General features: G+C 37.0%; 1 protein-coding gene across 1 annotated transcript in view; it reads right to left on the bottom strand.

The window, feature by feature from the left end:
* The window catches only part of LOC117403388 (ALK tyrosine kinase receptor-like), a 145,459-nt gene that overhangs the window by 49,284 nt on the left and 80,195 nt on the right, over positions 1-15,980 (bottom strand). Inside the window, exon 5 of the mRNA XM_034005501.3 lies at positions 792-919. Coding sequence (XP_033861392.3) covers positions 792-919 — 128 coding nt within the window. The remainder of the gene's footprint in view (positions 1-791; positions 920-15,980) is intronic.

Below are 15,980 nucleotides of genomic sequence, written 5' to 3' on the forward strand. Positions count from 1 at the left end.
CCATCCCTTCTAACAAGTCCGAAAATGGAGGCACTTTTTTACATGATTAAATACAATATTAAATACGATATTTAATCGTGTTATTCAGTACAAGAATCATTGGTTTCCACATTGACCTCACACCCAACAACCATGCAAGGTACCCCAAAAAAAGTTTAAAGAGTGACTATATGTATCATCCTTTAAAATTCCACCCTGCAACTTGAATTACAGCATCCCAATCTGATTTTGAATTAGTATTCAACAGTTTGCTGTGTAATGCTGAAGGTGGGGTGTTCTTTCAGTGACTGAGGGGAAAACTTGATTTCTAATGGACTGCAGCACATATCTCCATATTCACCCATGCAATCAATGAAACCAATGATAAGATTGTGCCAACACAAGTGCCCAATGGTAGTACAAGCATACAGACGTATGTATTGTACGGAAACAATAATAAATGGAAAAATGGTGCAAGCTGCCAAATGCAAGTCTTTGACCATGCATACAGACACATAGCCTGCCAGTACCATTTTTTTTAGTTATATAGAATTTTGATTTATAAATATTAAATATTTCTATGTACATATTTTCTGAAAAAAAATTACAATACAATTACAAACACGTTTTAACTATATATATATATATATATATATATATATATATATATATATATATATATATATATATATATATGTTACGTTGTTAGTTGTTAGTTGCTAACATCATTTTTTTGCAATGAATCATAAACAGTTCAAAGAGAATCAGAAACTTACTGAAAAGTTGCATGCTGCTAAAAGAATACCTGTTACCTGTAGTGCAGTTGGACGTGTAGATGGAATCCAGTGCTGCGGTGTCCTGTGTGCCTTGTCCACTGTACTCCACGGATATCCGAAAGGAGGTATCGGGGCGCCCCAGCATCACCCTCAGCAGCGCCCAGCTGCCCAGGAGAGAGAGGAGAAAGAAAAGCAGGATGAGCACGAGGAACATGCCCTTGCAGACACTACGCTTCACCACGGAGCTGTGGGGAGTGAGCGCGGGCCCTTCCACGGGCACCTCCATAGATCGGCTTGTTCTCTGAGCAGTAGGGGTGACACCGGTTCTTGTGCAGCCTGGCTTGTTGCTCCTCCCTGGGCATTACCCTGCGCCTTGGTCTCTCCCTCTGGGAAATTTTACACAGTGACCCTGTTGTTCTTTTTTTTTTCTTATGAGAATTTATTGTCTCTCAGCTCCCTCCCTCTCCAGCAGCAGCAGTACCCTCACACTCTGTGTGGATGTGAAGGCTTCCTTTGAGCTAGCTGTTTGACACACCAGAGCTGCCGTTGACCAGATGCCCCTGCTTCCTAATTTTATTAACCAATTTAAGTCTCTTTTTGTTTTTGGGTTTGCTACTGATCACCCCCCCCCCCCCCCCCATTATTCCTTTACAATGTTTTCACAAAATACTTTCTTATTTTTTCTCTATAATTCTGTATCTCTTATCCTTTTATTTCCGCTTTCAATTTTCTTTCTTTCTTTCTTTCTTTCTTTCTTTCTTTCTTTCTTTCTTTCTTTCAATTAACAGGTTCATTGGACTATTTTTTTTTTTTCTTAAACTTAAAAGTCTAAAAACCTGTACTCAGAAATTATGTACAAATATCAACCAGCTCTTACACCTCAAAGCAGCAAGGCTGTGTGTATAATATCTGATATCTGTTTTGACTTGAAAAACATTAATGCTTTTGACTGCTTGATTTACAGATTTGGTTAAGTACACTAACATGTCAGGTGAACAAAAACATTTTCAGTGGGTATCTTGACCAAGACTGCAGCAATACTTACAGTTTCATTCAAGCGGGATTCAACACAGAGGTAGATTAAGTTGGGTCTCAGAAGTGCAAAAAGATATTCTTAGTTTTGTAACATAAAGCCCAAAAGGGGAGATAGAGTTTGTAGGGGTAATACTATCAAAGCATTTCCACCAGTCTTTAATTAAATGTAAAATCCCATTGAGATTAAATTTAGTTTACCTGAATCCAGCTCACTTGTTAACTATGCACTGGTTGTCTATCTTGGTATCACATATTCAGCTTGTGTAAAAATACGCTTGTGAGTTAACCTCTCACTGAGTGCATAATACATTTATTACCCCCAAATCAGGAACGACCACTGACCCAGTGCAGCCCCTGTGCAGCTCATTTTGTGGCAACAGGAGCTTAAGGGCACATTTTACCTGCAGCACAGTAGTGAGAACAATCCGGACATTAGACTTAAACTTCATTTTTTTGTTTGAAACTTAAAAAAAACAATTGCCACTGAAGTATATCACATATAAATCATAAGGATCTGCAATTTGTACTCATTGCAATTGCATGCCATACATTCCAACACATCAGGTATGTTTTGTTTTGTACCCAAGGATAACCAATTTTAGATATTTTCATATAGATCAAAATGGACATGGAAATACACAAGGGGTTTTCATCTTGACATTTTCTATGGATCAATTAATCGGAAGATTCTTCTTATTAAATTAGCTCATTAATTCATAGATTTGTATGGTTTTATTTAATACCTACTGACAAAAACGGATGATCTTGCAGTTACTAAAAGGGTGTTATCAATCAGTGTGGTTTCAGGTTTTCAGAAAAACATAGTATTTTTCTGAGAACAGCAATTCTCCCTTTTTACATGACCTGGAACAATTCAAATAAGTACAGCTGTTCGTCTGCGCTCATGTAAACATGCCAGGGTTCAGTCTAAAGAAGATACTAAATATGCATATTCATCACATTACTATCCTATGTAATAATACAAAAGGAAACTAGTAAAAACATCTGACAAACATTCACTTAAAAGTCTTTATCAATGTCTTCTAGATTCTAGTCCAAATGTTTGTCATATAATTTTACTAGTTTTATTACCATTGCTACATATTCTATGGTTTACCTTTTTATAGTTATGGGAGATTATTCTCATTATTTTCAAAAAGCAAAAGGACTAGATATTTTATCTTGCAATCTACAGATTTATAACTAGTTTGGATGGGTTTGAATCTAACACATGCAATTAGTTTGATGGTCTCAGACTAGTCCCCAGTGGACATTAGTCCACATCATCTGCATTTAATTGATCATTAGCACTTGTCCTTACCTGAATGAGTCAGTATTAACTTAGCATCATTCTAGTACTTGATTGTTCAGTGGAAAGGGAAAACCCCCCACTTAGGAGGAAAACTCTCCTGATATCAGATCCCCACTCACTCACCAAGACCAAGACCCCAACTAAAACCTAAATGCTAAAAATCAATCAATTTAATGATCCATACTCAAGGGTGCAGGAACTAGGGTGCGGCAAAACAATACACAAACGATAATAGACCAATCAGTGCTGACTGTCACAACAGGGGCGGGATATTTTATAAATATGGAGTCGATTAGTAGTTAGATTGGAAGCAAAAAGGAATATTCTTCAGCGGCACCACCTGCTAAAATCTGCTCGTCACAAATGCCACTAATTGGGAGTGCTGCTTTGTAGAGCAATACTAGTAAAAACAGATGGTGACATTCTGGACATGTTAGATGTCCATTTCCTCAAAATTCTAACACATGGCTTCTATCCTATACAGGGGTTACAGTTTTGTTCAATGGCTTTCAGCACTCCCACTATAAAAATTGTTCCAGCCCCACTGCCCATGCTGACAGTTCACATATTTAACTCTCTTAAACTTATTCATCAAATGAACAGATGACGACCGAAACTGGCTGATGAGTAAAGGGGGTTCATATTGTGATGACAGATCGCTCCAGTCTCACCTAGTTAATGTGTATTGTAATAGCTCAACAGAGCACTGATTAGCAAGAACCTCAGGGTAATCGGATTACAGCTGTAATTGTGTTTCCATGACGGCACTTTTCTGCATTAGACTTTCTAGCCAGAACCCACTTGTGAATTAGGTTGGAGTCTCAATTATTTCTTCCCTGATTAAATAAACACATTCAACTCAACACAGCTCATATATAACTTTTTGCTGGATCTCATTTTGGAATCTATCCCGGCATTCATTTGAATCCAATGACAGAATGCATGGTGAATAGCACTGTTTCAAATTATGCCATGTCTAAGCATAAACACAGCTTGATCCAGGATAAGAAAAATTATTCTCAGAATTCAGCTGTTTAATTGAGGTTTAAACATACTTTCTTTGTCATACATTGCCCTTTTTATATAAACAGAATTCATCTTAAATGTACATAGAGTACTGCTGTGTTTATTTCAGTTATGAGGATGGTCATAAACAATGAGGAAGGCTTTTTGATTATTCGCCCATTCTCATACTACATCCATCCATCCATCCATCCATTATCATTCCGCTTCTCCTGGTGAGGGTCGTGGTTCTCATACTACAGTATCCTTTAAATCATCAATGCCAAGTCACCATTAAGACCACAAATACCATATTCACCAAAGTTTAACATGAGAATTAGTGAATACTCCTTTATCTTGAAATGCACATTGAAATTATGCTTGCCATTCCCGATTCACAGCAGATTTGATGTTTTTTTTTCATATTTTTCACAGTGGTTTAATTAAGTAATGTCTAATGTTAGCACTCGGGAAACAGGCTAGGCAGCCCATATGAACACTTAGTCTGTAAAGGGTGGGTAATTTTAAGGCTAAATTATGCCAGTTAAAATGTTAATCAGTGCTGGAGCATTAAATAAAAAAAGTGCTCAAGGAGAGCTGCCTTTCAGCATTTGGTGTATGACTTAACATATAATATACATGTTCTCCTCCTCGTCTGACAGGTCACCCATTGAATCAAATCTCAGGAGACCATGCCTCTGGGTAAACAAGCAAACTCATAATCAAGGACCAGCTGAGCCCTGTAGAGGCTCACCTCAGCAGCGCTGGTACTAATACAAGGGAGAGAACAGCAGAGCCTAACAGCTGAGACAGACATTCACGTGAACAAACACTGAGTCCTTTATCTCATTGCCTATTTAAAGACTGTTTTCATGAATTAATTAAAGTTTAGCAGTTTGGAAAAGTTTCATGAATATCAAACTTTACTGAATTTAAATGAGTGTTTGTATTGAGAGCAAGAATTGTAAACAGATTTATTTGACCTAGTGCAGTACCAGATATCATGTTTTAAGAAGAAAATAAAAAGTGCTTTAAAAAATGCTTATAATGAATGGATGTGCAGTGTGTGACTTTATATTGATAGCTGCAATCACTTTAAAAGACTGAAATTGAAAAGCATGCACAGACCCTGACCGGATTAATAAGCTGCCAACAACTCTTCTCCATTCTGCCTGCTTTAAAACTGTTTGAACGTTTAAACAATATAAGTAATTGCCCTGAACAGGTTATAAGTTGGTTAAGCTTAGGTATAAGCTGTCAGATAAGTTAGTTGGAAACAGTGTGCCAGATAAAGGCACACTGTGCTGTCTGTCATACCCCTTCTCCCCTTCTCCACTGGCACATCCGACATGTGAAGGCTTGGTATGGTACGGTACGGGTACGGATGGTTCTCCACCGTCTATTAGTCGAGCCGAGCGAGAACCAAACCATGAAATTCCGGTCTCACAAGACTTCTGAATCCTGCTGTGAGTCGAGCCAGGGGCGGGGTTAAGGATTTTGGTCATTACGTTACATCAGTCAGTACACTCCACAAAGACAAACAACAAACAACATGCCTGGCAGCGAGTGCGATGAGAGAAAAGTACAGCCTTGGGACGCTGAGGAAGTGCAGGCTCTAGTTTCTCTGTGGGCAGATAGAAGTGTTCGGGAAGATCTGGAGTCATGCGTAAGAAATGAGAAAGTTTATGCCTGAATTTCTGACCATTTGAAGAAAAAGGACATAAACCATGGATACAGTACACTTAACTTTATATTGCAGCTGTAAAATCTTCTCCCTTTAGATTTACATAGAAATGTATGAGGTTGTACTCCAAAACCACGATTATCCGAACACCTCTGTTATCCGAACAGCCATTGGCAACCTGTCTTGATGTGTGCAGTTCTCTTCTGCTCTGATGTCATACAAAATGCACTAACTTGCCCCCAAACAAAACAGTGTAGTACTGAATGCTATATTTTACAATCAAAGGGTTTTCATTCCAACTTTTAGATTTTATGATAGGAAAAGTCATGAAACAATTTCACAGCTGTAATTCAATGTATAAGGGCAGTGTAATTATCCAAACACCCCCTGATCCTGACCACTATGGATAACAGAGGTTTTACTGCATATGCATTTGATTAAATATGTATGTACAGATAGAAAAAAAATGTTAATGTTGAAAACAAATACAACACTGTTAGTGGTACCTGTCATTAAACAAAAAGCCCATGAAAGGAGCTTGCTGAATGAAGGGAACAGTGAGGTACAGCTAAGCCTACACTCCTCTCCTGAGATCTCAGAGACATCGCTCTTACTTCATGCACAATCCTCACTGCCACTGCTGATGACGACTAATTTTTTATTTATTTTTTTACTTCAAATGAATATTGAAAATGAAAATACTTGGCTTAAAGAGTTGAATAATTACAGTAAATACTTCAGTAAGTATTTTCTTTTAATCATGTCAAATTCATTGTTTATTTTAATATATCAGGAAGGCTACTGTCTTTAAACATGTAAACTCCCCTGTTTAGTTTACTTCTAATAAACATTTAGAAAATCCTTAACACTGAGCAGCTGATAAAAAATGACAAATGCAATTACTGTAAACATAAACATAAAAAAACATAAAGAAAAACAAAAAAAATGAATTTTTTGAAAATGAAACTGTTATCATTATTATTATTATTATTATTATTATTATTATTATTATTATTATTATTATTATTATTGATCATTTTTATATGATCCAGAATCCTTCAGCATTGAAGTAGTCTGGGTTGTGGGTTTGTGCTCACCGTGCTAGGCTATTTAAATAAATGTACTGCAAATAAAAAGAGTTAGCAGTTGGTTCGGCTCGGCTGGTTTTGAAATACTGTAGCCTGCTCCAAACTGCTAGCTCGAGTTTGTAATGCATTGCCTCTGCATTTCAGTAAAACAAACAGCTGGAGAAAGAAAATCAATCAAAATGTGGAACGCATAAAAACAGAATCTCCTTGAGATTTAATGTCACTGAGGCTCGTATACAGATATTTCAGACAGTTAGGGATAAAATACACACAAAAGCCCAAGCTAATAAGACTGAAATACAGTCCCTGCTAAACCTGCTCAGTCATCAAAATACATGCTGTTTACATTACACAGTAAGAGTTCTGCACTGTCCACACTGACTGCTGGAATCACGTACTGTGTATTCTGATGGCTAACTTACATGAACATTGCCAGATCCCTATTAAAGCTGTATATATCCCAAACGCATTGTTAGTACACTGTAGTTGAGTGTGGTAGAACTCATAGTTTGGGCAGATTGTCTTGTTTGTGGTACCAGATCATTCTGCCCCTGCTGGGAAATGTAAACTCTCTTTGCTGGTGAAATATTTTGATAAGTGTAAGAACATGCTTCAGGAAAAGAACATTGGGAAGCCTTTACTGAGATTTAACATATTCTCAGGGAGCATACAAGAATACCCAGGTGACTTTGCAGTGGATGAAGGAGAGAGCTTCCTGGCGCATTGGGGCTGCCACATCTCTTCCTCGTAATGACCTCACGCTGACAGAGGAAGTACTTCAGCGCTGTTAACCCTTCATCGTTCAGGAGCACGTCATCTATTACTGCCCCTGTTGGGCTCTGTGTCTGACCTGCGAATAGACAGAGCACTTCAATATCTGATTCTGTCATCACCATTTTAATGAACTGTCCAAGATACAAAACTGATTCCTCTGAACAACAGCCTCCAAGGCTGTCAGTAACTAATATTTCACAGACAATAAACCCAAAACAGCTGTAGTTAAACATACAGTAATATTAAAATTAGTGGAAGGCCAGGGGTAGCTTGGGAACTTAATATAGGTAATACCTTCATGTAACTGAATGCAGTAACTGTCTTTCACTGCAAAAAAAGGTTAGTGTTAATATGATGGTCTCGGAAGTGACTTTTCAGTGCAGGAGTAATGGGGTGAAAACCATTCACATGTAATTAGATTATTGTCGTCGTTTATTTTATGTAAATACAGTAGCTTGTTTATTTTGTACTAGTACTTGTTTTCGTTTACTCCCATATTCTACAGTATAAATACACATCAATAACAGAATTATCTATAAATTCCTATTTAAATATGTTTATTTCTTGTATACCTGTTCAACAGTGCTAGTTTTGTTGTTAGATGTGTAGATTAACTGAACCTCAGGAAAGGTTTAAGTCTGAGCCTTGATTTAAATACCATTTCCATGTGAGAATGTGGATGGGATGGAGAAAGCAGTGGGACTTGATTGGTCATCCAGGCAATTAATTAATTTTTCAATTTGTTTTAAATGATGCAGGTGTGTGTATAAAAGGCAGCAGCTAGGCTGTGTGGTCAGTCCTGAAAAGGCTAGGGCTTATGGTGGAATGCCAGTGGGTTGCGGCCAACAGTTAAAATGTGTTATTGTTTGTTAAAAATAATTTGTTTTGCTTTATTTTTGTTAAATAAAAGCACTTCATTCCATTGCTATTTCAATGGATGCCTGATTTTCCGCCTTCACAAAACCCTTACAGCAGGTCATTATGCATCTTGACAGATGCTGGTTGATAATTTGCAAGCTTTAGCTAAACAAGTGCATCAACACTGTGTGACAAAATCTCTCTGGTTGTCCAGCTCACATACAGTACACACATTTCCATCCTATATATTTCCAATTCCCACTCTTGTGAATGGACAGCATGGGCTGTAATAAAGTCAGTAAGTCATCATGCGAAGGTGGTGTTGTGTGTCCCTGTGAAAATGCTAAGTTCTGCCATTTTTTCAATGGTATCTTCATAATAGAAGCAGATGCTGGCATCTCTGGGGTGGTGTGTGCATGGCTGGTTCATGCGTGTCCCAGAGACTGCGAGATAACACTTTTTGCAGGTGTTTCAGGACAGGTCATAACTAGGCTGCCGAAATTAAAAGAATGTTGTGACCAGACTCTAACCAGAAAATGGAACACATAACAATTGTATCTTTGCATTGGTTGTCAGTTTCCCGGTCGATTTCAAGATTTTGCTTCTCACTTATAAAGCTGAACGTAGTCTTTTACTTGGTTCCTTAATTCCTTAATTCCTTTGCCTTTGATTTACTTTCTATGCCCAGGATCATGCATCACAGTCAAAGCAACACTGCTTTTATCTTTTCTTTGTTTCCCACATTGTGAAAAACCCATCCCATTTCTGTCAGGGATTCTGGTTTTTAAATCTAGACTACGGTCTTTTTTTTAAAAATGGTATTTTGTTCAGTTTTTTATGGTATTTTAGTTTTATTTCAGGTGTTTTATTTGAATGAAAACAATGCTATGCCTCTGATACCCAGATTTACTTTCCCTTTTTACCATCTGACTACAGTGGGTTTCCCAAGCAGTCTCTGACCTGGATGTCCAGCGACAGTCTGCAGTTGATTTCTGCCCGGATCATTCTGATGGTCACCAGCTTCAGCCTTCTTTGGTCTTATTGCTTTAGATCTTTTCATGCTCACACATCGCTCTACTGTTTGCTCTGTCTTTTATCATTTGAGAAATACAGACAGATCACAGGCAATGTTCTCATCTACTGATGCCAGGATTCTGAGTCATTCCTTCATCTCTTCCTTGAGAATTGATTATTGTCACTCTCTTTGTTTTGGACTTCCAGGTGCTGCAGCACATGTTATGACTCACACTGGAATGACTCAACACATCACTTCCATTTTCAAGCCCTACTTTGGCCTCCTGTTGAAAACAGAGCTGATTTTAAAGAGGCACCCAAACACAATTTTTAGTTCTATAAAAAACACTAAAAAATGTTCTTCCTATTCTGATTTGACATAAAAATATAAATATTTGTAACCCTTTCTGGGTTACAAATAGCGTTACAGTAGGTTTCTTTCCAACAAGGAAACAGATAGTGAAATCTGACTTGTGACATCGTTTTTTATTAAATGTGATTAAATGTTATTTTAAAAAAAAACAACTACGGTACATTCAATCCCGGGTGCACTGCTGTTGCACACTTGAGCAAGGTAGCCCTATATCACTGAGTCAGATTGCTCAGTATGTAAAAAATACCCAGCTGTATAAATTGGTACAAATCTAAGTCGCTTTGGATAAAACCCTTCCTATTACGATGGATTACAAAACACATTATTATTATTATTTAGTTTCATTGTTATTTATGTTCGTGAAATGTCTTTCTTTTAAATGCACTTGTTATAGGCTTGGTACTTTTCAAGGTTTATTTCTGTTCCCTCTCCCTCCCTTTAAAACTGTAACTAGCATTGTTAATCCATGTCTGTTTCTTAATTAAATCAAGGATATCTGGTGATGTCGAAACAATTTCATTTTTTTTTCTTTTTTTGATCTCTTTACTCTCATGGTGAAAAGGACGCAGTCACTGCACTGAATAATCACATATTTTGAGAGAAACGCAAACGCTTATTTCGTAAAACACGTTCTGTCTAGAGAGAAACCTCTTTTTAAACTTAGCAAATAACACAAATGCAGAAATAGAAGAAAAATGGTGAAATGAATGATGCGTTTCCATTAAAATAGTACATTTTACATTACAATCAGGTGATACAGTGCGCTGTAAGCTCTTACTTTAGAGAGATTAGCCATGCCACTTTGTTTCTGTGCATAATTCATGGAGTGAAAATACCTTTTCACTCAATGCAATCCATTGAGGTTAAAAGTAAGCCTAAAATCTGATTCTAAGTTACAGGAGGCAACCATGAAAAACGAAAATGCTTCTGTTTACTTTAAAAAGTAGTATACTAAAAGTTCAATTATAATTGGAGTAGCTGTGGCATCATAGATTTCCTGTAACACCTGTAAAATATAGCTATATTTATAGTATGTAATATGGCATACCAGTATCATAAATTAATCTCGTGTACTGACTGTAGCATTTTGAAGTATTGTAATGGCTTATGTAATTATTATTATTATTATTATTATTATTATTATTATTATTATTATTATTATTATTATTATTAACAATGGCAGATCTATTTCAGTTTGAAATACAAATTCATACTTCTACTTGTTTGTTTTCTAACCTTTTGCATACCGTATCCTTATCTAATAATATTAATATAATATGCACTCCGGGTCTGCTGGCAAATATTGTAAATAAACACATATTCAAAAAAATAACAAAATAAAAATGAATATAGGCTACAACAATTAATATATAATATTTAAAGTACGGATTACATAAATATACATAAAGCAAGGAGCAATATAACACTGTTACTCACCCTTTAATTCTCTCTCTTTCGAAATGCTGATCTTCCGTCTGGTAATTGTTTCTTTAATTTGGAGGTCGAAGTGAATACTGTGGAAAAACTGGGGTCCAGGTTCTTACTGTCTTCCTCTTTGTGGGTCAAAGAAATGGCAGCTGACACCAGTAAATCTAACAGTGACATATAAGCAGGCATACCCGCAGACAAGCTCTTACTGGTATAGAAATCAGACCCGCTCAGCCCGCCGTGTTTTGTCGAGAGGCTCACACATTTATTGCGAGGTGGTCGTGATTTCATTACCATTGATGCCTTCTTTGGTCTAACTGTGGGATACGCATCGACTCTCAGTCGAGGCTGGATACCACAGGACCTAGCAATCACTGTTCTTTCGTAGCACTGCTAATCAAAATGGGCTGAGCACAAGTGTAACCATTTTGTCGGTTTCCTCCAGAAGGCTCTCGTTTTCTGGACAAATGCTGTCCAAACCCTGGCAACCTTTGGGTCCTTTGGCCACTTGTGCAGTTTAAATCTGCCTTCGTTTGTGTTGCTACAACCACCTGCGACACATCGACGGGGCATAATGACAAATTGAATTAGCTGTCTCTCACACGCTCTACATCGTGAAAACCAATGGTAACAGTCAGAAGTACGAAAATCAGTTCACTCTATGACGTCATCAAGCCAATTGATCACAGAAATACCCGAGTGTGAAAAATGTACTTCTAACCTCAAAATGAACCATTTCTTAATCCTAAATTTGAAAACTACTTATCAATTCTGTTTTTAGATGTATAAAAGAGTAGTCTGGCGTAAAGTTAGGTAGAGGTGTTTGGGTTCCTCTTTAAAGTTTAGAAGTTCCTCAGTGTCCCTGATAACACTGAAGTCATTGCCATCCAGAGATACTGAAGTCATGAATGTTGTGGAGGAAGAGCCTGTAGTCTTTACCCACATGTGGAACTCATTGTACTTGTGATGCGTGGTCAGACCACGTCTTATAATCTAGGCTTAAAACTCACTTATTCGGTATGGCATTTTGCTTTCCAGTTTTATTTGCACGGTGAGATGATTATACCTAAAGGGTTCTATAGAAGAATGTATTGTGCTGTGTTGTACTGGAACCCTTTCTTACAAACTCACTGTCCACATTACACTTATATGCGTTGTAAGGAACTAGTCAGTAAGACCTGGTTTAGCCTGTGTAATGAATTGGCATGTCAGCCCTCTGAATTGAATGGTTCAAAGACAAACATCTTACCATTCAACTAAAGAGCATGCACTGCAGTTGAGAGGCAAGTAGACATCTTATGCAAATTCATATTATTAATTAATGAGCTGCTAGGAAGAGAGCCATTACACCACTGTGTAGGTGGCTCTTGCTCTGTTTCTGTCTGCTGTCACTCAAACAGCCATCTGTGTCTCTGGCTACTGATATCACATCTTTCTTATTCACTAGAACTGAGTTGATAAACAATCATTATTGATCAGGGGGTACTCTCCAACAAACTCTGTGTTTAACCAGCATCACTGATACAAGACTGCTGGACACTCCTCCACCCTCACTCTCACTCTCTGCTCCAACACAGCCTCTGTTACGGTATAATACAAAGCTGATATTCTCTGCAACCTCCTGCTCCCTCTCCCTGCCTTTCTGCCATAAAATGGCCTCTGATATAGTATAATACAAGGCTGCTATTGTCTTCACTCCCCCACCCTCACTTTCACACTCTCTGCTCTAACACAGCTTCTATTATGATGTAAAGCCTGGTATCAGCTCCTCCATCCTCACTCTCAGGCCGTCTGCTCTAACAATGACATCAGTTTGATGTCCACTCCTTCAACCTGACTGCCATGCCCTCTGCTCCAACACTTTTTGATATACAGAGAGTACCCCTGAGACAATCAGTACATTTACAAGACAAAGCGTTTTTTTTAATGTTTTTGGAAAACTGAATCAGAAAACTGATTTTCTTAAAACATCACTTTTCTGTGTTTACACGATTAACGATAGAAAATCTAATTAGAATTCAACTGTATACATGGATTTAAGTTTTTGGAAAATGCAGGATATTTTCGCATACAAAGTACTGTAGTAGCCTAAGTATGATTTGAAGACCGGACATTTCTGCGATAGAACGGAGACCAATCTAATATAGTGCTTTATCAAAGTGTCAGGTCTTGAATTCAAAGATTACTATCCTATACCTCTATTCAGATTCCCCACAATGTGCAATTAGCCTTTCCAACAGCTCATCCTGTTCTATATTACCAGTTTCTTTTGCAGACATTATTTTAAATTCTCACGTCATTTTAAAGCTGGAAAACATGTGCTGCTTCAGTATGTGCTATTAACAAATACATACAGACTTTAACAAATGTATTACTTTATCCCTAACTAGACAAATGGATGCATGCAGACTGACTACAGATTATTATTATTTTATCTGTTTTCTAAAACCATGTGCAGGAATGAAGGTCAAAGTTTGCACATGTGCAGTACGCTATCGGAATAAGTTTTCCGAAAAGTGTGTTTACATGATATACATTTTGTTAGTTTTTGGAATTTAATCGGAATATTCCGATACATTTTCTGAAAACTGTGTTTACATGACTTTTGATATCGGAATTAGTTTTCAGAAAAATATCGGAATTCTTACGCTCATGTAACGACGCACTGATTAAAGCATGTGTGTGAGATTGTGACTGAACAGCTGATCAAGCAGGTAGACTCGAGTCACATGAAAAGGGTTTGCTTTGAATTTAATTCTCACGCTTTTACTCTTCTACACAAATAAAAAAAGAACAAAATAGAAGTCACCTTCAGTCAAGTTTTTAGTCCCCTTTTTCAGTCCAGATCCCCTTGATACAGACTGGCTCTTGGCTGCAGAGCCCCTTTGCCAATCAAGGCTTAGCACTTTCAGCTGCTGTGCCTGTTCCTGAACAAACACTGTATTTTCTGTTATTTTTATTTGATATGTTCTCAAGATTCAAAATCTCAAAACTCCATATTAGCACAAATATAGAACTGGTCAGCTAAAAAAGCCCTTACATTTTACATATATATTTACATTTTAAATACTGTACATACAATCCACTTCCCATCCCCTTCCTCTGCTCAAGCACTAGCTCTGTTATGAGTCACCAACTTCACCCTCATTGTAATACTATGTGTGATTTATATTTGGGTTTCAGACACAGTAACGCTTTTATGCATTTCACCCTCATTATACACAACCATTTATGAATCTCTTCTGAATGATTTATTCAATGTGCTATTTTTTTCTTTTATAAATCCATTTACTTCAATCCATTAGTTTCTAATATCTATACTATGTGACAGACCTGGCAAATACATCTGCTCTCTCAGATTAATTTAATAACCAAGGGTGATGACAAGTAATAAAACCATCAAAACAAGTTCATCAATCTGCTGGCATCATCATTGGACAAGAACGATATGGAAACACAGTATCTGTAAGATAAGTTTTATTGATGTAATTTTGTTCTTCGTTCTGTTTTTTCTTATGGTTTTTTTTTTTTTTGGGGGGGGGGGGGGGGGGGGGTCTATTCAATTTAACCACAACTGATCGACTGTTCACTATGCACCAGGATATAAAACACACCATTTCTTACATTGCATGGGAGACACTGTAGTGTATTAAATATTTAAAAGGCCAGAAAGCACCCTATTTTACTTATTGAAATTGTGGCAGTATAGAATGAACCTCATTGATTTTTTAAAGTAACATTGAGTTTCATCATTAGCCAAGGGTCACAACACAATTGTCCACAATTGTTCACAACATTAACAATCTATCCAATGTCTCAGATAAAGATGCACTGCATTCCAAGAAGAAGAAGAAGAAGAAGAAGAAGAAGAAGAAGAAGAAGAAGAAGAAGAAGATTTTATTAATACCTGTACTGTGATTCTTGAAATGTATTTTAAGTCGCCCTGGATAAGGGTACCTGCTAAGAAATAATAATAATAATAATAATAATAATAATAATAATAATAAAGAAGAAGGAGGACATTATTATTTGGTGAATACCTTGTGTCAAATACCCTATTTGCTACCTGACAAACTTACAGTATACAATAATTTGTATTGAGATCACTGTAATCCTCCTATCCTCACTGCTAAAATAATCACAGAATCCATTTGATAGGGACTGTAGTGCAAAGCCTCCTAATTAAGAAAACTTTACACAAACAGAGGTCTTTCTTTTTTTTAGTTAGTTAGGATTAATGTGCAGATATTTGTTCTTTTTTGTTTCCTAGTTTAATGTTGCTGACTTTGTACAGTTACGTTAAAAATGTTTTAATTAAATGCACAGAGGATATTCCAGCCCACTACTCCAAAACTCAAATTTCATGCAGATAGTGGGCAGCTTGCGTCAGTGGCTGGTATCATTGGCTCCCTGGTCTCATTGATTTTTCACAGTAGAATTGTATAATCAACACAGGGCTGCCAAACACTCCATTTCATTAATCGTTTCACTGTGAAAAAAAAAAAAAAAAAACTGAAAAAAGCCAAGCTGAAAATTATTTAACCACTCCTGTCCGCTTCGTTGCTGGAAGGTTTTTTTTTTTTTTTTTTTTTTTTTTTAACTGGATTGTCATAGCAAAGTTGGGCCACAGGTAATAAACACTTCAAAGCCTGACCCC

Source organism: Acipenser ruthenus, chromosome 5 (assembly GCF_902713425.1).
Source record: "Acipenser ruthenus chromosome 5, fAciRut3.2 maternal haplotype, whole genome shotgun sequence".
NCBI classification, from domain to species: Eukaryota; Metazoa; Chordata; class Actinopteri; order Acipenseriformes; family Acipenseridae; genus Acipenser; species Acipenser ruthenus.